This window comes from Trichoderma asperellum, chromosome 4 (assembly GCF_020647865.1).
Source record: "Trichoderma asperellum chromosome 4, complete sequence".
Taxonomy (NCBI): domain Eukaryota; kingdom Fungi; phylum Ascomycota; class Sordariomycetes; order Hypocreales; family Hypocreaceae; genus Trichoderma; species Trichoderma asperellum.
In genome coordinates, this window is record NC_089418.1 from 4,889,881 (window position 1) to 4,910,317 (window position 20,437).

Below are 20,437 nucleotides of genomic sequence, written 5' to 3' on the forward strand. Positions count from 1 at the left end.
TTAGGGGAGGATTCACTGGATACTGGCGCTAGAGGGTGCAGTAGCTCCCGCCTGGCGTTGCAGCACGCCGTTGCGTCCTTTGGGCTTCTAGGCAGATTCTGATAGGCTTTGGGGATCGCAGCGTTTCAGTGTGATGGGGATGCCTGAAGGGGCGGATTTGCTGGGCATTCTCTCTTTTTATAGCAAGAATACATGTACATGTAGATATGCATCTCGTGGGACAGTTTGGGTTAGTCTCTTTGAGCACGATACAGCCTATTGTGTACTGTTGGATTTCACGACTCATTGGACTCTGCTTGGCTGCCCATACAGTCAATTCACCAGTAGTATTCCATGTTTTTATAAGTCTCGATATAATTTGACCTAATTAGTAGCTATGTTGTCAAGTGCCTAAGCTATTACTGCTACTGCTATGGCTGGTTGTTGTACATACCTAGGACAGACGCTGCTATTAGAAAGAATCCAAATCAAAACCAAATGTCGCTTCAAATCAAGACAACTCGCTATTTGATGAGAAACATGCGCACAAAAAAGGAAGAAATAAAGAAAAATAATACATCTTCTGCCGGTAAAAAGCAGGTACAAAAGCGGAAAAGCGTGGCATTTGCCCCAGGCATGGGGAGAGACGCCCGGTATTACTCGGTACCTGAGGCAGACAGATGATGCACCGCCACGGCCTTCTGAAGAGCTTCAATTTTCATATCGCATCGGCTTCGACAATCACACGATAAGATAGTCAAAGCCTCGTTCCTTCAGGCCCTGCAGCCAGTTGGCGCCAATCTCGTCATTTGCCCCTTGGTTGTCTTGCAGCTCCCAGGCCGCTTTCAACAGCTCAATGGCCGTGAACAGATAGCCCCAAGGGCACGTTTCCCAGATGCCCAGCAGACGCTTCATCGCCCACGTGCGTCGCTCGGTATCTCGGGTCTCTGCTCCAGCGATAAAGGTAGGCCAAGATGTGGCCTTGTAATACGGATCATCCACACTAATCTGACCCAGATTGCCAAGAATGTCCTCAACAAGGAATTCGGTATCCACAGGACGGACGGCCCGCACCAATGGCAATGCCTGCAAGATGTACAGGCAAACGGCGGACCTGTGTGCAGAGGCGATGTGTATACGGCTTTCGATGTCCTGTACTTGGGGATTTTGCCGCAGTTTGTCTGCCCAAGCGGGTATATCAAAAGCAAGCGCCTCGTCAATAAGAGTGAGAGCCTCGTTCGCGGCGGACAATGACCAATCGGTAAAAGGGGTTTCGTAAGAAAGCTTGGATGCTGCCAGGACAATGCGAAGAATCTCTGGAGGGCACGAGAGGTAACTATTCACTTCGACGCGCTTCATGACCGGCAGCAATTCGAAAGCGTAACGTGCGATATTGGCCGCAAGACTGCCCGAGGCAAGTGTCGATCCTAATATGTGGTATCTGTGGGTTAGTGAAGCAAAACAGTGTCAGTCATCTGCGACACAAGAACCCGGGATGCAGCGATTTGGTCTGCCAGCATCATGGTGAGACCAGACAGCAATCACTCACATGAAACAATCAGCCACAACGCAGTCACGCAACATCCTATTGGCCTCGCTTCCACCAGCTCCCTGTGTGAGCAATGCCAGAATATTGCTTGCCCCCTCCAAGTGCGTCCTCCATCCCTTTGCATCATTCTTTTCCAGGTCGATCAAGTCAAATTTAATGAAGAAATGCATAGCGGCAAGAGCAACTTCACTCCCTCCAGGGTCCAAAGAGTCGAGCACCTCTTGCAGGTGGCCCATGGCCTTTTGCTTCGCCGTCAAGGCATCGATAAGTGCTTGCCTGGAAACCAGGTCTTTCGATCGCAGCTGGGCTAGATACCCCCCCGGATCAGTAAGGCCTGTGGGAATGGCAGTGATTGGGCGAAAGATGTTGGACCAGTGTATCGCTGAAGTGGCAACGAGAATCTGAAGCAGCAGAGGATGTCTGTTGGTTAATGGGATAAGGTCTCGAAAAGGGTTGACCCCTGGCCCGTCTCGGGCCACCAAGTCTTGACAGACGCGATCGGCAACTTGGGATGCATTAGCACAAAATCTCGCTCCAATTTTCGACCTACTAGCCTGTGTCGCCTTGGGGGACTGGAAGTCTCTTACAGTGAGCTAGATAGTATCGTGAGTTGCGATCGAGGTCCTGGAAGATTGGATCTGTCAAACTGCCAAGCGCTGCCGGCCTCCACTTCTGAAGTTCCAGCGGTGTTTCCTGGATTGGGCTCGAGGCTGCATCTTTTGTTGGCTCCGGTGTAGCCGACATCGCTGCGACGATTCTGTTGCGTTTAAGTAGCGGCGAGGGGCGGCGAATAACCGGGATAGATCTGCCTTCGCTGACAGGTGCATCATGTGCTGCTTGGTTGCTGGGATCAGCATCGGGGCGGCGGCCAGAGGTTGGATCCGGGAATAGTGGAAAGTAGCTGTTGGTGACTGATGATGAGACTTGTCCAGATCCTGAGCTGAGAGGTCCGCCAAGTGGCGTCCTGCGACTTGGTGATGGCTTCGGATTTCCATGAGCATCAATCGCCTCCGTCCAGATAAAGACCTTGCCGTATCCAAGGCACTCCTGCCCTGAGACCGCGCATTTGTGGCAGGTCGGCCACGAGCGATCGCAGCGCAGTCGTCGACGGCGGCAGTTGTGACACGGCTTGCTATTGCTTGGCATATATGCCGATAATGCGTGGTCCGGTGGCGGAAACTGTGGATGGTTTTCAAGCTGATAGTGAATACAGAGCCGTTATCCTGCCTCACTCACTCGCTCGCTCGCTCGCGTTTAGTCGGTCTAGCAGCGGTCTAGTGACGCGCAACCAGGCCAGCGTACGAGAGCAGCAGTGGTGGAGAGTCGTTCTCACTAGGCGGGCCTTGTTACGCCTTTGGTGGTATGAACATGGCGAGAGTCTCGGGCTTTCTCCAGAATACGATCTCCTTACGTTAGTAAGAACACACGCGCACGTGGGCGAAGGGGTAAAGTCAGCTCCGGCAAAGATGATGCCTGGAGAGCTCCATGATTCTGAGGCAATCTTTGGAAGCAGCGTGATGTGGCACGCCATCAATCCAGCCAGTCGCTATCCACCGGGCAAAGCATGCGGCCCACCATTATCACTAGTTATTTATGATGCTGGCCCCAGCACCATCTCCAAGCATTCCCCTCCTCTTACCAACCGAAGCTACTCCAAAGGCCACGCCGCCGCCCCCGAGCCTAGCAAAGGGTCGAAAGTAGACAAGCTTTCTCGTTGCGCACAAGCGCACCTAAACGGGAAAGCTCTTGACATTCTCTGCGTCCGATGCACGGCGACCGCTACGCGGGACCTGCAGGACTGGTAAGCATTCGAAGCCACCCTGGTCCTAGGTCCCGAAGCTTGTTCACCTGGTCTGCCGGATATTGTCCATCCAGAGGTCACACAAGTGCCCAATACGGAAATCCCTTTACCCTTGGTGCAGCGCCTCGATTTCGGATGCAGGATGGGATTGTGACATTTCATTGAGGAAACAAACATTGCTACTACCGAGCTTTAGGACTAATAATTAGTCTTCCCGCCGTTCAGCTGCTCAACTGAGGTAAGTATTACCCCCCCTAGCAGTCACTTGTCTTCGATCAACATATCACCCAGTTAACAAAATTCTCCGTATATACCCTGTAAACTTTGTTCACTCTTGTTATGACCGCCCAAGTACGGTAGCGATCTTCAGCGAATTGAATGAAATTGAAAAAAAGTAATGTAAAAAATTTTTTCTTCTTTTTTTCTGGGTCGGAAGAAGAAGCCGCCAAAAAAAGGATGCCCTGCCGGCGGCTCCTGAGTCCCGTATCCGTCCATGCCGCCAAAGCAGAATTACCCCTGCAAAATAGTCACGATGTCTTCACAAACTAGCTTCTACAGACCCATTTGGGCTGCTGCTACCGGGGTTAACAATAGCCCAACTCTTATCATCCCCACCGGCACTTAAATTGAATCGGTTCTGGAACGAGGTCCATGACACATCAAAATCTTTGCTCGACTCGATATTGAATGACACGACAATGCACAAGAGTCGTGAACATCGTGAGCTCCAGATGTATGGGTAGCTACTCTCCAACGCTCACTCGGCTTTCATCCCGGGCAGAATAGAGTGGACCCCTTGTCAGATCTGTAGTCCTATTATTGTATTGGACTTCCCCAAACGGGAAACCTCCAGACAACTTTTGCGTTTCTTACCGTTGTGGCTGGAGGGAGCGTGACGAGGTGTGAGAATTTGCAGGCTCATGAAAAGCAAAGCCTACGCGGACCGACAACGGAATGTTGTTAATGAGACTGTCCACACCGTGGCACTTGCCAGCAGATGACGATAGCGCATAGCTAAGGCGTATAATTTGGCAGAACATGATTCGGGGCGTGTAGATTCTCCTTCGTGGTGGCCCCGTGTCCGTAAGAAGGCGAGAAGACTATAAAAGAGGATGATGGCTCTTGGTTCAAAGCTCAAGACACAGGTATTACTGCCAGTAAGCGGATATCCTCTGCTAAGAGTGCTTGACAAGCTCTTGGCCTGCACTTCTTGAGTGTATCATACGCTTTTTTTTTTTTTTTTTTTTACCTGTCTATTCTCCTGCTTCATTGCAATGGCAGAAAAGGAGGTCAACAAGCCTGTCCAAGATGCCGTCGTCCTCGTTGCAGAGACGGACGACGAGCTTTCTCAAACTACTATCGACGTTGAGAAGCTAGGAAGACAGCGTCCTGAGGCGTTTTCTTCTACCTGGATGGAAATCGCCTTTGTCGTCTCCATCTTGGGCTCCCTTTCTATGGCGGTGGGTCATCTCTCATCAACAAATGCGGGCGAGACAGTCACATTCCTCAGTTCACGGGGAACTTGCACATGTCTTTTATCTTCTGCAGCCCTATACGAGAATTACATGGTGCTAATCAATGCCTCCTTCATCTAGGACTTTGTCATTAGCGGTTTCCAAGTCGTTCTGCCTAACTTGGTTGAGCCACTTGACATCCCTCTCGAGGCGCAAACATGGCCCTCGAGCGTCTTGACCCTGACGGCGGGTGCATTCCTGTTCCCCCTTGGCCGTCTGGCGGACATGTATGGAGGATACTTGCTTTTCAACGGAGGAGTAGCGTGGTTCGCGGTGTGGTCCATCATTGGTGGCTTCACTCGTAACTTCATCATGCTGGTCATTTGCCGCGCTATGCTGGGCATTGGCGCGGCGGCGTTCCTCCCTGCTGGTATTTCCCTGCTTGGTCGGATCTACAGGCCCGGGCCGAGGAAGAACATCGTGTTTAGTCTCTATGGCGCCATTGCTCCCTTGGGCTTCTTCGCAGGTATCATCGTTGGTGGCATGGCGCAGGACTTGCTCTCCTGGAGGTGGTTCTTCTGGCTGGGCGGCATTCTATCAGCCGTTTTCGGAGTGGGAACGATTTTGACAGCTCCCCGCGACTATGAAGAGGCACGGAAGATGAATGTCAAGATGGACTGGTGGGGAGTGTTTACGACTGTGCCTGGGTTGATGCTGCTTATTTACGCGCTGACCGACAGCGCCAATGCCCCTGGTGGATGGGCCTCTCCTCGAATCCTGGTTACACTTATCCTTGGTCTCATCTTTCTTGGTGCGGCCGTGTATGTTGAAGGCTGGGTTGCCGAATCACCACTTATTCCGGCAGATATCTTTCGCGTCAAGTGCATGAAGAGAATGTTGCTCTGCCTCTTTATTACATGGGGTGTGTTCAACATTTACCTCTTCTATGCCAACTTCTAGTGAGTTTTCTCTTGTTGCTGCTTCATAGATAAATAATTGTTACTAACAGATTATTACAGCATCGAGACAATTTTGAAGAAATCTCCACTGATAACTGCGGTTTACTTTGGCCCCTGGGCAGCAGGTGGCCTCGTTTTAGCCACTACAAGCGGTCTCATCCTCCACATGCTTTCCGGCAAAGTACTCATCATCGCCTCCGGCATCTCAAAGATTATTGCTGTGCTCATGTTTGCCATTATGCCTGATGATCCGAACTACTGGGCGTGGATCTTCCCGGCTATGCTTTGCGAGGCTGCCTGTGTCGACGTTTTGTGGACTGTGAGTAACGTCTTTCTGACGACTAGTCTGCCGAAGAGCCGTCAGGGTCTGGCCGGGGCGCTCATCAGCGTCATGCTCTTCCTCGGAGGAGCTTTCTTCTTGGCGATTGCCGATGTTGCCAAGGCGCAGTTTGTGTTGAACGGAATGGACCTCAAACACCAGTACAAAAGCGTCTTTTGGATCGGCGTGGGGCTTGCGGGATTGGCTCTTGTCATTTGCTTCTTTATGAATTTGGACAAGGCCGGTGGTGACCTTACGGTTGATGAGAAGGCGGTGCGGAAGATGAGCAATGCCTCTTCAGAGGTGTCGTCGGATGCGGAATCTGCTGTTGATGGCGCTCGAGTTGAGCCGATGACGGGCGTGGTTGTTGATTCATCTGAACAGAGTGGCAATGAAAAGAAAGAAAACAAGGATTCTGCCTAATGGATGGTGTTGTTTAGAAAAATTGACTTATAAAAGGTAGAGCATTTAGCCTGGATTTGATGGGAAGCGAGGCGTTTGGATATTTAAAATTGGGAGCGTTTTATATGAGTTGCATGGAAAGGATGTATTTTATTGTCACTAAGAGTACGAAATGTTCAAAAGGAAGTGACTTTTTAGTATGACTGTCTTTTTTGATAAATAACTGATGATCAATTGATTATATCGACTTACAGTAAACAAGACTGCGGCGTGAATAAAATATAATGAATTATCCAATATGCCTTCTAGGGTATTGGAGCCCGGGATTGATTTGAGAAGTTGCGAAAACTAGTGGAGAGTTCATGATACTAAATAGAACAGCGCTATGACATAATAGCTCTTCGCCCGCTTGGCTAAGCGGTATAGCGTGTCACTAGTAAATACTTGACATGACAAGGTGATCAGTTCGACTCTGATAGTGGGCATTTCTTTTTTCTATTCTATTCTTTTTTGTTTGCCTTTTCTTCTTAATGAAACATTAAAATTAACCATAATGGACTCTAATTTATAACCCAATTGTTCAACATTATTTAAGCTCTTTACATGCTGAGTGGTAATAAGAAAGCTTTCCGTCGCCCTTTGTGCTTGGGATCACAGTTCAGTCGATGCACCATATATTCTGGGCTTTGACTGATTCCCTGTCTTTGTCTAGAGAAAGTTCCGTCAAAACGCATTCAAATGTCACGACTAAACTGTAGCAAATACTGTACCCAGGCTAAATGTTAGTGGGCGGGCCTGCCGAATTTTGTAATGCCAGCAGTAATTACTACACTTCAACCTATCCGTCTTTCAAATGGTGCCAGCATTGGATTCTGATTTTGAATCGATTATCTGTCGGAAGCCTATACGGCTGAACAGGGATATTGTTATGCGTACTATATGTGAGCAACACTCACCTTTGGGGCATTTTCGAATCTTGAAATGATATCATCGATTACAATAGATTCAAAAATTAATTTTCGGGCAACCTTGAGTAGGGTAGCACCTCCTGTCGGCCGCTCCGTTGTGGACTGTAGAATATCAGACGCCTATTTCCTTTTAACTAATCTAGCCTAGCGGTGAGTATGGAGTATGAATATTTCTAATCATCTCTTCTACCAGAGACTCTCCTTTTAATCATCTAGCTGCACATATTGCAAGAGCTCCTTGGCATAGGCCGCTGCTACAGCAGCTGCATGTTCCTGCCATTGTTTATTCTTGTGTGAATCGGCATAGTCACAGATCCCTCGGATAACGACGCAGGGAAAATTGTTCATTAGTCCTGCTGCTTCCATTTCGACACAAAGAACCTGACCACCAAGATCCTTGTTAAGTTGATCCCTAAACATGGCATCCTTGATGACTTGATTGCCCGAAGCGATAAGACCGTAGTGCACGCGCGCATCCCTAGGCTTTCTTTTCACAATCTTCGACTTGTCACAGAGGTTACAACTACCTTGGTCGCCTTCCTCATCCTCGCCGTCTGCATAGTTCCCGTTGACATGATTGTAGTTTGCTTCGAACAATACATCTTTGAGTAAACCTGACCGTAGGTACTTTGGTGCTAATTTGGGCCATTTCACTCGCAATTGCTCGAGGTACTGAAACATTTGAGGCTCATTCATTTCATGGTATGTTTCCAGGTTCGCCAGGGCCGTAAGAAATGAAGTGGGTGGATTATTGAGAGCCCCTGTGCGCTCGAATGTGCTATTTTCTTTCGATTTTCCCATGTCCCATTGGAACACGCCGGGAAACTGTCCGATAGGAGTGCTCACCACCACATCCCCAAGCCTAACATTGGGAGGCATACCGCCGCCAATACCGACCATTAAGCTAAGTTTGATACGAGGGAAAGTGGAATTCATCCGAGTGGCAACGATCGCAGCGGAGTTGGTACCGGTCTGTCCTTTAGGTAGACAGGTAATGACAACATTGTGCCCGCTAATAGACCCAAGTGTGTAATGATTTGGGTCATTTCGAGGCGTCTGAAGATGGGGATGTACTTCGTCTAGCATAGCTATCGCTGCTGTTTGCTCTTTTGGCAGCGCGCAAACCCATCCTATGGTATATTTGTCTCGAGACTTGGCGGTGCTTCCAGAGTTTACGAGCTGACCCAGGAGGCTTTCCTCGTTGTCTCTACAATATCGGCCTTGGGCTACGCCGTTTCCAGAAATGGTTGCCTTCTCAAACCTAACAGGGTTAACATCTTCAATACCTTTTGGTTTCCAAGCCTTCTCAATAGTGACAGGATCAACATCTTCGATGTCTTTTTGCTTCCAGGCTTCTAAGATAAAGACACGGAGCGGAACCACGATCTGTTCATAGATCTTTTGCCGGACCTCTCGAGTGTCACCTTTCAGTATTGCCTTTGCCTTTCTGTTATCAATGCACATCTCAATAATCTCTTTGATCACTATCCATGCATTCTCTGGTGGCCATAGAAACTCATCCTCAAGAATAGCTGACGCTAGGCGATGCCGCGCAATGCTGGGGTCTTTCTCATAGATATCAGGAGTCTCGAAAGATTCAAGTTTGCGACCGAGCTGTATCTCGAGTAGCATTATACCGAGGGCAAGAAGCTTTGGATATTTATGGAATAATGTTGAATTACTGCTCAGTGTGACCGCTGGCTGTGATTTGTCAAGTTCCCCTCTTTTCACACTTCCTTTATTCGCTGTATTAAGGCCATTAATGGTTTCTTCTATCATTCTCTTGTCGAATTTGGCGTGAAGGAAAGGTTGGTTGACGTAAACGACCTCCGAGCTATCATTCAGTCTAGCTCGTTGCGACATGAATTGGACAGTCTCGGTGCTCCAGTTTTCCCAGCCGCAGTCGTAATATTGCCAAACAGATTCAACTAAGAGGTACGACAAAATTGCTTTGTTCCTATCTGTCAATTTGGAATAATGTAAGAGCTCGGCAAGAGGCGTGCTTGGAACGTTAGTTAAGAAGCGTCTTAATGGAAAGCACTTTTTTTTCAGCCTCAGCTCGCCCTTTGAATGGATCAATTGCACTTGGAGTTGACTCTCTCGAGCTTCCGTGATAATTTGGCAAAGTTTGAGCTCGTCTAAAAGCTCTAAGCTCTCAATAGTAGAGTAATATGAGCCATCAGCATCACTTTCCTCGGAAGGATCATCATATTCTATTGGCTTCTTATCATCTGAGTTCTCTTGAATAGTAACTCTTCTGAAGTTGGTATTAGCTATATTTAATACCAAAAGAAAAACATGGTAGAGAAGTCAGTACTTACGTTGTAGCCGTAGCAACACAAACAGATATTTCAATGTCTCGCCAATAGCAACTTGATTGAGAATTTTGAATAGAGTGGAGATCCTGAAACAACAAATTGAACTTGGAAATATTATCGGTTCGATGTGGCGATTTATCATTACAATTAAGACGGATGTTCGCAGCCATAAAATCGCACGCTGGCTCGCAGCGACATTGACAGTACTTCGCGAGCGATTTGTGCAGGCTATCAATAAAATCCTTCTTATCTTGGCATGTCTCAATTGTATTTCTTCGCTCCCGAAGCTCAGAACGGCCAGGCCCTCTTAGAGTAGATTCTGAATCTTGAATGCCGGCAGCATCTAAAGAAGCAGATAGTCGCGTCCAAAATTGTTTTGTCGCCTTTCGTTTGAAATCACTAAAGAATTTTCTCAGAGGCTCTCTGACATATTCTTTACTCGTCAACAGCATATTAAGGGAAGGATACCATGATGGTGAGAAGTCACCAGAATCTGTAGCCCCAACCTGGTAATATGAATTTGGCCACTATCATAAGGTTAGCATTGGTTGGATTCATAAATTTCCCGCTCTCTTAAAGCAAAGGAGAAAGGCGGTTGTTAATGTGCGAAGAAACAGGTCATCTTTCTGCGGATTAAAACTGATTGCCTTGGATCCTCAAAACTCAGCTAGATGGGGCTTCTAGAATAAAATGCTTGTGCAAAAAAGCTGGGCGCTAGGATTTGAAATTTTTTTTTTTTTTTTTTTTTTTTACTTACCTGGCATAGATGCTCAAGCATATAGAGAGCTTTACGAGTTCTTTTAGCGGCACCATCATCCAAGGCATCTCCAAGCGTCATCAGATTGGCCTGAAAGTCTGCTAGATTTCTTTGGAGTAATACGCGTGGCGTATGTTTTCCGTGCTCCTTTGGTAATATTTGAATCTCATATTGAAGTCGAGAGCAGACTTCTTGTGCAAAAGCAGAGAGTGACGTGGGCTTTTCTGGAGGGTTTACTGGCACCCACCACTCTGGTAAAATAGCTGATAATGAGGCTGATAATAAGGTCTTTATTATATCCATCTCATTTCTGGCTACTAGCCACGAGGTCTGTAATCCGTAGACACCAGTGATCACCACGAGATTAAGAAATATGGATGCTGTATCATTGAGAACTGTACGTGTCGGTCGCAAATATTTGGGGTTCGTTGTTAGAGCAGATTGGTTCTGAGTGAGTACTAAGGTAACCTCTAGAGTGGATGTTACAAGCAGCTTGCTGCGTATGCTAAGATCGCAGATACAACTATCCTTTGGCTATGTAGAAGGCTAGGTTGTTCATTACCACGATAACAAACCGCGCAGCCCAACCGTACAGCCCACCCGCGCAGCCCAACGGCAAAATTGCCGAATGGTGAAGGTCCCGACTGGTTACATACACGTACGTGCATGTAGTCAGCAGGATCTCTAGCCTCTCTAAATGGTTGATAGGCGCATAACTACAGAGAGCCTAATATGCATGTTTATCTTTGGGCCGGCATTGGTACATAGCTAAATATGATGATTAAGCTTTACATGGCTTCTTTGCTTGTGCAACCTGCTCGATAGAAAGAATTATTCAAGATTAAGCTCACTAGAGCGTATGCACCTGCTGTATATCAGAGCTAACCTGTAAAATACTTGCCAGTCCATGCAAACCAACACTTCAAACCAACTGCAGTTGGTAGTAGTATTACTGTTTATTTATATGCAGCCGTCAATTCCTAGCCGTATTCAATCACGCGTTCTTTCAACGTATGAAAACACTCATATACAACTACGCCATATTCATTAGGTAGGTCAAAAATTTGAAACATCCCAATGTCGGACAGTTCTTGCAAATGTGTCTACAAAGAGGAGATGCTGCCATTTGTAACGTTCGCTCTACACCAACTGACACCGCATCCGCTACGTTCTTTATTCACATTGAATTAATTAATCGGAGCTCCATGCAAGGATGATATATTTACACTCTGGTTAATGATCTCGCTTCGAATATTTCGTTCTCTCTCAATTCTTCCTGACGCCTCTTGTAACAGTGATACCTTTCATCATGGAAACGCCCCATTGACCACTAATCCCTAGCAGCTGAACCACGTCCAGATCTTGACTTGAATTCGGCACTGTTAATTATTAGTATTCGTCATTTCTTCTATGGATACGAAGACAGCCTGCATAGTCCGGTATTCAGTGGCGGAAACGACACAATATACTTTGCAGTCCAACCGTCTGCATCACCCCTCTATCAAAGGGGCAGCCCAAGAGTTCTGCTTCAACGTGGAGGCAATAAATCAAGCTCCGCATTAACGCCGCCTGCACCACCCCCTCATTTATTAATCTACTTCATTGCACGATTGGACCAATTGAACTTACTAAAGTTTTAGGCAGCTATGCATAGATGTCCTATCTATTAACTATATATCGCACATATCCCAAAAATCGTGTTGCATACTCAGATTTTGGAGGAATCTTGCCGTCCAACTACTTGTATTATTCCATATCATCCTTATTCATACCATTAACATTGTGCGATACTTCATTTGTCTCACCCGCCACCTTTGTCGGAGATGTCTTATAATCCGGATGCTACAGGCTCTGAAATTCGAGATAAGACAAAGGCGTGCGAAGAACGATTTAACGCATGCCTCGCAGCTCCGAAGTTGAGAAAGCACGAATGGCTCGAGACTGGATACGCTGAATTCAACCTCTGGTCTTTTAGCCTCAACGCTTCCCATTCTGGTCGATCTTCGTTAGATTATAAAATTCACCAAAGGATAGACTTGAGAGAGATAATAACCGATCTTCTGGATGCTCTGGATGAATCTCTTGGGGAATGCTTGGACCTAGGTAAATTCGGCTTGATGCTGTAGTTTCAATGAGTAACATCCACAAGAGCTCTCGGAGCAAATAGATTGTGACCCGGCGAGCTTGCTCAGTCCTGAAAAAAATCCAGAGAGCCCTCTACATTTCAATGTTTTTAACATCAAAGCAACCCTGAAACATCTGACGAGGCTACAAATTGCGATCCGCAAATCAGGAACGCAGCTCCGTCATCACAAAGCTGACAGTAATTTAGAATGTATTCTAAAAACAAATGCTAACGGACTTGAGAAATTTAGATGTGATATGACTCAGATTGTCTTGTCTGGGCTTGAAAACTGGAAACGGGGGGAAGGGCTGCCCGGGCCTTGGAAAAACGCAAATATCCAGCTGCTTGAGCGACTCGTCAACGCGAATGTCAAAAGAAGGAATCGAATTTTTTTTGCAACAGAAAGAATGAGAAATGTAAAGGCCCGCCAGCCGGAGAACAAGCAGAACCTGGCTATGGTTCATTATCCTGATGAACATGACCATTACCATGCAGTTCAGATGGCAAACACTGCAGATTTCTTTAATTCTATTGCCCTTGGACAAGAAAGCCTGGTCAGAGACTTTATTATTCAAGATTCTGAGATTCTGAATATGCCAAATGAGCATGGAGAAACGCCTCTCATAGTTGCTGTCCGTGCTGATAAGCCGGCAATTGTCAGAGATCTCTTATGGAATGGAGCAAAAGTGGATGCTTTAGGATGCTACTGTCAAGAGGGCCAAAATACTCCAGCTTTACGAACGCCCCTTCAAGTTGCAGCTGCAGAGGATAAACTACACATGATTCGCATACTGCGTGAGAACCGCGCCGACGTCTTTTTTACTGCTCCAGATGGCGTTAATGCTCTTCAGTTGGCTACCAGCAACGGTCATGAAAGCATAACGGATCATATCCGAAGTGCATACATCAGCGCTATTGCCCTGGTACCAGAGGCTCAGAAGGAGACGGCAAAGCTTAAAAGAGGACTAGAAGAAATATTAAGTATAGGAGAAACTGCAAAGAAGTTTCCGGTTATCCCTTTGCCGCAGCGAGGAAATCTAAACGAAAAATCCCCAGCATCTACGGCCGCTACTGCCATAACAAGAGATGCGATTATCGAGCAAGCGCCTTCTAAAGCTACTTGGAGCGCTATTATCAAAGAAATGGGTACCCTCCGCGGAGTAACTTATCCACTACCCCCTAAATGGCCAGAAGGCTCTGAGGTTCCGCACATCGACTGTCCGTATTGCTCGGAGCCACTGACCCGGCAACAGATAAAACGGGCGGCATGGAAGTGAGAGATCCTAAAAGTGTCAAAATTCTTAGCTAATCAATCCATTTAGTCGTCATGTTTCTGAGGATATTCTCCCGTACATTTGCTTTCATGAAGATTGCAAAACCCCAGATGACCTGTATCGGACTTCCGAAGAGCTCACCAAGCATTTTATCTCCGAGCATGGTGTGCCTTGTTGGATATGTGATATCTGTACGCCTGACATAGAACAAGAGCAATGTAAAATATTTGAAACTGCTCAGTTATGGAGAGATCATTTGCACTATGCTCATTCGCAAGTAATTTTAGATACCGAATTTTCTATGCTTGCGGAATTAAACATGCAAAACATGGTTCCAGCCGTTGATTGCCCCCTCTGCGACTATGCCACTTCAGAGATCAAGCCAAATATCGATCCGCACATTACTCGCCACATCCAACAGTTTTCTCTTAGGTCTTTGCCATGGGAAGCGCGAACCGAGGGGGATATCTCAAAAGAACCCCCAACGGGAAAAAGTTCCTCTGCAAGAACTAGTTACTTTGCAAAAACCAATATCTCGTCAACCTCCAGGGAAACGTCTCCGATGATGAGGAAGCATTGATGCCTATGGCAATTTTGCCACAAAAGAAGAGGTAAATTACTAGTAAGTTGCTACACTGATTGAAAGGTTAAAATAGAAGGGCATATGAACTAAATAAAGCCAACTCTTAGTCTAACATAAGGGGCAAATTAAAGCATAAGCCAATATTTCAGTAAACGGCTATCCGGCCTGCAGGTAAGTAGCTACCAGAATCTGAATCTTGTAGATACCAGTTCATTACTAATAAAGATTTTATATAGTGATAGAATTATTGGATATGGAAAGCTAAGAGTTGAAGGCACCTTAGAAGTAGAGCTTGAGATTTGGGGGAACTTATTATTATTGGCTTGCTAGAAATGAACTATAGCTAAATCCATAACTACATTTACTCCTAGAAAAAACCAGGAGCTTAACGTTTAAGGCTCTAACTCTCGTTGGGCTAGATTCCCCCTATTTTGTAGAAGAACCTGGAGAAACTATAGGGGCAAAGCTAATTCGGGATTGGTGAATGAATGAAAATAAATAATATCCTGGTAGATACGAAATATTCTTGTTTTTCTCCAGCTTTGAACTGAGAAAGCCTCAGAACAACCCAGATACCCAGATCACGAGGCAATGCGCCTACCGGACATATAATGTAAACCAAGTGAATTATTTGATTACAGTACCTCTAACGCCAAGATGATACATTTAAGCCACCCATCTAGGCTCACTGGTGCCAACCAACTTCTTATTCAACCGCGTATAATGCCACCACAACGAAAAGCTCAAAACAGTACCCACAGCCAGAAAGCCGGCATTAATGCCATGGCCCAAGCGGTAGAAAGGCGCATCTTGCGCGCGATAGATCCAAACACCTATAATCTGGCCAGGCCCCGTAAAAGCAATGTTGAGTCCCGTAGCTAGAGATCCTGCGGTGGTAGTCCGCACATTATCTGAAATCCAGGCGCATAGTGGGGGCAGACCGGCAAAGACACCGGCCGTACTAATGCAAAGCATTGCATAACGAGCAGCAAAAAGATGACCCGGTAAACAAGCTGTAAGAAAAGGTATTAGCTTTAAACGCGTCACGAGTATATGATAGATCTAGCCTTACCTTGAATAATAAAAGCAATGGTGCCAAAGAGGAAGCACCCGCCAGCTACGAGACCTCTCGTCCTCTGACGATCAGATATCATGGCCAAGACAAGAGTAACAACATAAGCTACCACATAGGGGGGAATAGTAAAAAGCTGAGCCTGAAGGTCCTTGTATCCAAGACCAGCGACAATAGTAGGGGCAAAGAGCGACAGCGACGAGACGCCAACTCCGATGCACAAGTATGTTACGTAGTGCACATATAGCCTGACATCCTTGAGGGTCGCCTTTGCGTCTTCCCAGTTGAGCTTTGCGTCACTTTGTAGCATTAGTATTTATTAATATTGATGAGAGAATATCTGCGCATACCCGTGAGACGAATTTACGCCAAGGCGTAGCACTTGGATGGCCTTTTCCTCTTCAGTAAGCCAGCTGGCCTTTTCCGGATAACTTGGCATAAACAAGAATGTCAAGATTCCCAGAGCAACTGTAGAGGAAATAACAGCATTAGAAACAGTTTGTTATATAAGCGGGACAGACAAATGTATTGATAGCTTACTGGAGGGAACGCCTTCGACAATGAATAGCCATCGCCAGCCTTCTAATCCAGCTCTACCATCTAAATGACCAACACCAAATGCAATAGCACTGTATACATGCATCACCGTCAGCAATCATCGATACCTGGGAAGGAAATTGCAAAACATAGACCTACCCGCCAAACGCACCAGCCAGTGTGGCGCTGCAAAGAAACAGTGCAATTCGAGTTGCCCGCTCTTCCGCCTTATACCAGAAACTCATGAAGAAGACCATTCCAGGAAATATACCGGCCTCGAAAGCACCAAGGAAGAACCGAAGCGCCGATGTGCTGGCGAAGCTTTTCGCTCCGGCAATGGCTGTGCAGAAGGCTCCGAAGCCGATAACCAAGAAGCCTAGCCAACTATTTGATAAGAATTGTTGTTAGTGGATAAGAAACCCATGATGATATATAGGGTGTTGATTGTAGGATTGTAGGAATCGTCTTACTAGTTAGGCTGGAAAGCCTTTGCGGCGAGGTTACTCGGTGCCTCGAATAAGGAATATGCCACCAAAAAGACCATGAGAGCAATGGTATACTCTTTAGTAGTCATGTGTGTTGAATCGAGTAAATCGTGGCCTTTGTCGGCGTTTAGAATTTTCGCATTGCCTGATTTGACAGTTGGTTAGGTGGTATGATCTCATTTTGCAGAGTCAAAATATCCAGAGCCTACCAATGTTGGATCTATCCATGTAGCAGAGAAGGTAGATCAAAACGGTAAAAGGCATTAGCCGTGTATCAATCTTGCGCACGATTCTAGGTAAATCGCATCGCTTTGTTAGTTTCACTCAGCATACCATACTAGTGGTTATGATAACGACTTGCCTCTTTTCAATGGCTGGATCAATATCCTGAGCGCGCTCAAAGTGAGAGCTGACGCCATCTTCGATGGTCTTTGGTAGCTTTTCATCTTCCATGGCTTCAACGAAAAATAATTTGTGAAGTCTATAAAGAGATGATTGTAGGATAGAGTAAAAGGTAGGAGTAGGTATGAACTAATGCATCTAAGCTGCAGTCCTAGAAAGAGACCGTGACTCAACTAGATGCGGAGAGAATTCGACGGCATATATAAACGAAACGAACGGAAAGAACGGCAAGTGAGGGGATAGCAAGACAATATTGGAGTTGATATCTCTACCCAGACTCAAAAGCTGTCACAATGTTGAGATGAAGTCTTGACAATGCACCCTTCTTTGACAGAAAGGTAAGACATGCAGGCCCTTGCCGAGTCCCTCTCCCCGCCCTTGCTTAGAGGAGGTCTCCCCATGGGGAAATGCTAGTGGCATCAAGATTAGCCGGTAGACGACAGGCGAGGGGCGAATGGGAGCAACTCGACAAAGATGCTAGTGGAGATGGCTTGTTGATACTAGCGCTGGCTCGGATCCGGTAGACGGTTCAGCTGCGGAGATGGCACGGAAACGCCTGATGGCCTGGCTAGCTAGCTGCATGGCTTCTGAGTTGTAGCTAATGGGAACACTCGTGATAGGCTCATACTCATGTCGGCTGTCTCTACTCGGCAACACAAAACTCTGTTTGTCTCCGGTAACCATCACTATAGGTTTGCGCTAGATTTAGCCACGTGGCTCTATTACATAGCATTATATCATTATATGATATAAAAATGGCAGCCAAAGATTTCCTGGCTCAAGTACTTGCCGTCCACACGGGCGCCCAGCTTGGTCTGGCGTTCGATAATCACTTCCAGAAGACGCGCCACTTTGAGAGCCGTCTGCGCCCCCTTTTGGTCCAGTCCTCCGATAGGCAGCCCGTCTCCCTCATTACTATCAAACCCGGAGTTCGGTCGTTGACCGGTCATGCCACTTAGCCGACCGAGAGCTCGAAGCTGCAACACCGCCCATTCCTGCTGCACGGGGTCGGACACCTCACAGCCAAATAAGAAGCATACCCACATTAAGCCTGGATGAATAGCAGTAGAGGCTGTGCGTGGGATGCTCGCGTCAAAAGCGTGCTGATGTATAGGTTGGCCGACACTGCGGCGCATCATATTGCCTGTTTGTTTCAGAGCCTTGCGAGCAATGGCCGTGTGCTGCAAAGTCCAATAGGCGACACGGTGTATATATATGAAGTGTGCCCAAAAAGTGGCAATATAGACGCTGAACAGCTGCTCCAGCCTGCGAGCAATATTCTCACTGACAAAAAGCCGCAGCTGTGAAGCATCTAGATCAAGAATGCTGGGACGACGTCGCCAGAGCTCCTCCAACTCTTCTTCAAAGCCCATACATGCTTTCATCACCTCCATCTCATCTTCAGGAGTCCCACGTGAGCGGTGGTGGCGATCGTGGCAGCCAACACGTCGCGAATATGCTTGTGATGCCATATGAAATTCGAAGGCCGGCTGCAGTAATATGTTGAAAACACCCATACACACTACATTCTTAGGTATTGTGGGCGGGTCGGTCAGCAGCGTAGTCAGTCTAGAGCCACTATTACGAGCCTTTGTAGCGGCGTTTACGCCCCTTTCTCCTGTAGACACAGTACTAGGTGACATGCCGTCGATATTGCCGAGAGCATCGTTGTCTGATACCTCCATGGTAGCTGAGCCGGCAACACTTGGACGTGGCTTTCTTATAATTTCCAAGGCCGGATCTGATAAGAGATGGCGGCCGCCCATATGAGACATCTTGGCGTCGAACGAATCAAGCCACTGGAAGAGACTAGCAGAGCCTGTATCCCAGCCCCGACCGTTGACAATAACTTGCTCGGCCATATCTTCGGGGAAGCTGGGATGGACCTGATCATTCCCGTCATAGGCGGTTTCAAACCAAGCCAGCAAAAATATGACGACCAGTAACGCTCGGCTGCTTCGCTCCTCCCATCCAGCATGCGAAAGACTCAGTTTGAGTGCCACGCAGGCAACGTCGTGTAGTCTTAGGGATAAGAGACCAAAGTCATCGCGGCAAGTAGACACACGACTGCCCAACGCAGCCAGAGCGGCAGGCCGGCTAGGCTCGAACAGCATAGCACTGAGAGCTGCAAGGGCATGCATGACGGCTCCGTATTCGATTGAATTGTGCTTACCATTGGCCATGTGAAGCACGTACTGCTTGATCTTGGGCCAGCCCAGCGGATGGATGCCGGCGAGCGAGGCTGGAGGCTGGATTGCGCACTCAAACGTTCGCAGCAGCAGCTCTTGTTGGGAATCTGATAAGAGTGGTGGGGAAAAAGCAAACGCCGGCTTGTATCCTGTGCCGCCTATTTGTCCAGTGCTTCCTTGTCCGTTTACACTAACAAGTTGAGAATCGTTTGTGGTTCGAGCAACGCTCTGTATACTTGGACTGTTGTCCACGTTTGATACTGTCAAGGCGTTATTCCCGTCCACATCAGGCCAGCCAGATGATTGATCAGAGTTGAAGAAGTTGGGGCTAAGAGCACTAGTAAATCCCAGTGAAGTAAAGGAAAAAGCAGAGTCTGGGAGAGGAACCCGATCAAACCAACTGGGACTCCAAGGCGACTGTGAGAGGTCCCCTGTTAGATCCCCCGAAGGCATGGACGCAGAGCCAAGATCGAGTGCTTCCGTTGTGGGAGTCATGTAAGAGGCCATTGAGTCGGTGATGAGTGAGTTGGAATTTGTGCTTGCAGAGGAAGCTCCAAACTGGCCGCTAATACTGGTGGACAGCGTCGTCTGTGTACTGTGAAGAGCATCTGCAGTCTGATACGAAGTCACTCCCGAGAAGGATGACGAAGATTCATCCACCTCGTCCGTCGCCATGCTGAATCTTCGCGATGTGTCCATGTTGGAACCAACATCAGCATCAACATCCTGTCGAGGACTGGCTGAACTGTCGTCAAGCGAAGGCGGCCTCTGTTGGCTGCGTCGTGGCCGAGGAGGCTGGAATGCGCATTCAAGCTTGAGTCTATCACAGTGGCCACACGTCGGTCGCCTCTCATCACAGCGAACTCGTCGAAGACGGCATGTTGAGCATCCGTTTTTGGACCGCGGACCAGAGCGGCCGAGCGCGATGCTTTGACGCCGAACAATTCCGGGTCGAGATGACATGTTGATGCATGTTATGGTCCCGATGGTAGAAAGTAAAAGTCGCTGTTCTGAAGACAACAATACATGTAGTAAGAATACAGGCAAGAGGAGGCTGCCCCTTCCATACCTAGACCAAAGAGAAATGCGGGGGCGGAGAAAGGGCGCCATGGTGCGCTGCTAAAGCCACTAAAAGCCACTAAACACGCTACCGCAGCCACAGTTATAGCGTGCTCTCTCCTCATTTTTAGTGGATAGAATGGTGTAAGCAGAATTCCGGGTTTGAAATACTCCAACGTGCGTGTAAGTAGAGACGGGCTGATCT

At 47.4% G+C, this 20,437-nt stretch overlaps 7 protein-coding genes and 1 non-coding gene across 11 annotated transcripts; 4 read left to right on the top strand and 4 right to left on the bottom strand.

Moving 5' to 3' along the window:
• Nucleotides 1–300: 300 nt before the first annotated feature.
• On the bottom strand, nucleotides 301–3,188 carry TrAFT101_008016 (uncharacterized protein). The gene is made up of 3 exons (XM_024900524.2): nucleotides 2,116–3,188; nucleotides 1,529–2,033; nucleotides 301–1,420 (listed from the first exon to the last, which is right to left on the bottom strand). Exons 1-3 carry the CDS (start codon nucleotides 2,672–2,674, stop codon nucleotides 721–723), a joined length of 1,764 nt encoding a protein of 587 aa, XP_024758869.1. The 5' UTR covers nucleotides 2,675–3,188; the 3' UTR covers nucleotides 301–720.
• TrAFT101_008017 (uncharacterized protein) lies at nucleotides 2,686–3,333 on the top strand (the record flags this gene model as incomplete). The annotated part of the gene is made up of 1 exon (XM_024904080.2): nucleotides 2,686–3,333. One exon carries the CDS (start codon nucleotides 2,686–2,688, stop codon nucleotides 3,331–3,333), a length of 648 nt encoding a protein of 215 aa, XP_024758868.2.
• Nucleotides 3,334–4,603: 1,270 nt separating this feature from the next.
• TrAFT101_008018 (uncharacterized protein) lies at nucleotides 4,604–6,484 on the top strand (the record flags this gene model as incomplete). The annotated part of the gene is made up of 3 exons (XM_024901975.2): nucleotides 4,604–4,789; nucleotides 4,925–5,742; nucleotides 5,803–6,484. The coding sequence occupies 3 exons, from the start codon at nucleotides 4,604–4,606 to the stop codon at nucleotides 6,482–6,484; spliced, it is 1,686 nt and encodes a 561-aa protein (XP_024758867.1).
• Nucleotides 6,485–6,866: 382 nt separating this feature from the next.
• On the top strand, nucleotides 6,867–6,948 carry TrAFT101_008019. The gene has a single exon. It is a non-coding gene; the product is annotated as a tRNA-Thr (tRNA).
• Nucleotides 6,949–7,521: 573 nt separating this feature from the next.
• TrAFT101_008020 (uncharacterized protein) lies at nucleotides 7,522–11,023 on the bottom strand. Of its 2 annotated transcripts, XM_066128207.1 has the most exons (3): nucleotides 10,507–11,023; nucleotides 9,753–10,276; nucleotides 7,522–9,685 (listed from the first exon to the last, which is right to left on the bottom strand). In XM_066128207.1, the coding sequence occupies exons 1-3, from the start codon at nucleotides 10,807–10,809 to the stop codon at nucleotides 7,636–7,638; spliced, it is 2,877 nt and encodes a 958-aa protein (XP_065984323.1). In that variant the 5' UTR covers nucleotides 10,810–11,023; the 3' UTR covers nucleotides 7,522–7,635. The 2 variants fall into 2 exon arrangements, with proteins under 2 accessions (XP_065984323.1, XP_065984324.1); XM_066128206.1 differs by having other exon boundaries at nucleotides 7,522–9,688; nucleotides 9,753–11,023.
• Nucleotides 11,024–12,170: 1,147 nt separating this feature from the next.
• On the top strand, nucleotides 12,171–14,872 carry TrAFT101_008021 (uncharacterized protein). 3 transcript variants are annotated; one of them, XM_066128210.1, is made up of 5 exons: nucleotides 12,246–12,609; nucleotides 12,656–13,904; nucleotides 13,954–14,527; nucleotides 14,596–14,659; nucleotides 14,725–14,872. In XM_066128210.1, exons 1-3 carry the CDS (start codon nucleotides 12,330–12,332, stop codon nucleotides 14,483–14,485), a joined length of 2,061 nt encoding a protein of 686 aa, XP_065984325.1. In that variant the 5' UTR covers nucleotides 12,246–12,329; the 3' UTR covers nucleotides 14,486–14,527; nucleotides 14,596–14,659; nucleotides 14,725–14,872. The 3 variants fall into 3 exon arrangements, with proteins under 3 accessions (XP_065984327.1, XP_065984325.1, XP_065984326.1); XM_066128209.1 differs by having other exon boundaries at nucleotides 12,882–13,904; XM_066128208.1 differs by having other exon boundaries at nucleotides 12,171–13,904.
• A 245-nt stretch (nucleotides 14,873–15,117) lies between these two features.
• Nucleotides 15,118–17,276, bottom strand: TrAFT101_008022 (uncharacterized protein). The gene is made up of 8 exons (XM_066128211.1): nucleotides 16,944–17,276; nucleotides 16,792–16,874; nucleotides 16,568–16,727; nucleotides 16,257–16,481; nucleotides 16,101–16,189; nucleotides 15,911–16,028; nucleotides 15,561–15,859; nucleotides 15,118–15,501 (listed from the first exon to the last, which is right to left on the bottom strand). The coding sequence occupies exons 1-8, from the start codon at nucleotides 17,033–17,035 to the stop codon at nucleotides 15,155–15,157; spliced, it is 1,413 nt and encodes a 470-aa protein (XP_065984328.1). The 5' UTR covers nucleotides 17,036–17,276; the 3' UTR covers nucleotides 15,118–15,154.
• Nucleotides 17,277–17,566: 290 nt separating this feature from the next.
• TrAFT101_008023 (uncharacterized protein) lies at nucleotides 17,567–20,181 on the bottom strand. Its single transcript, XM_024908379.2, has one exon. The coding sequence runs from the start codon at nucleotides 20,134–20,136 to the stop codon at nucleotides 17,725–17,727; it is 2,412 nt and encodes an 803-aa protein (XP_024758863.2). The 5' UTR covers nucleotides 20,137–20,181; the 3' UTR covers nucleotides 17,567–17,724.
• Between the last annotated feature and the right edge of the window lie 256 nt (nucleotides 20,182–20,437).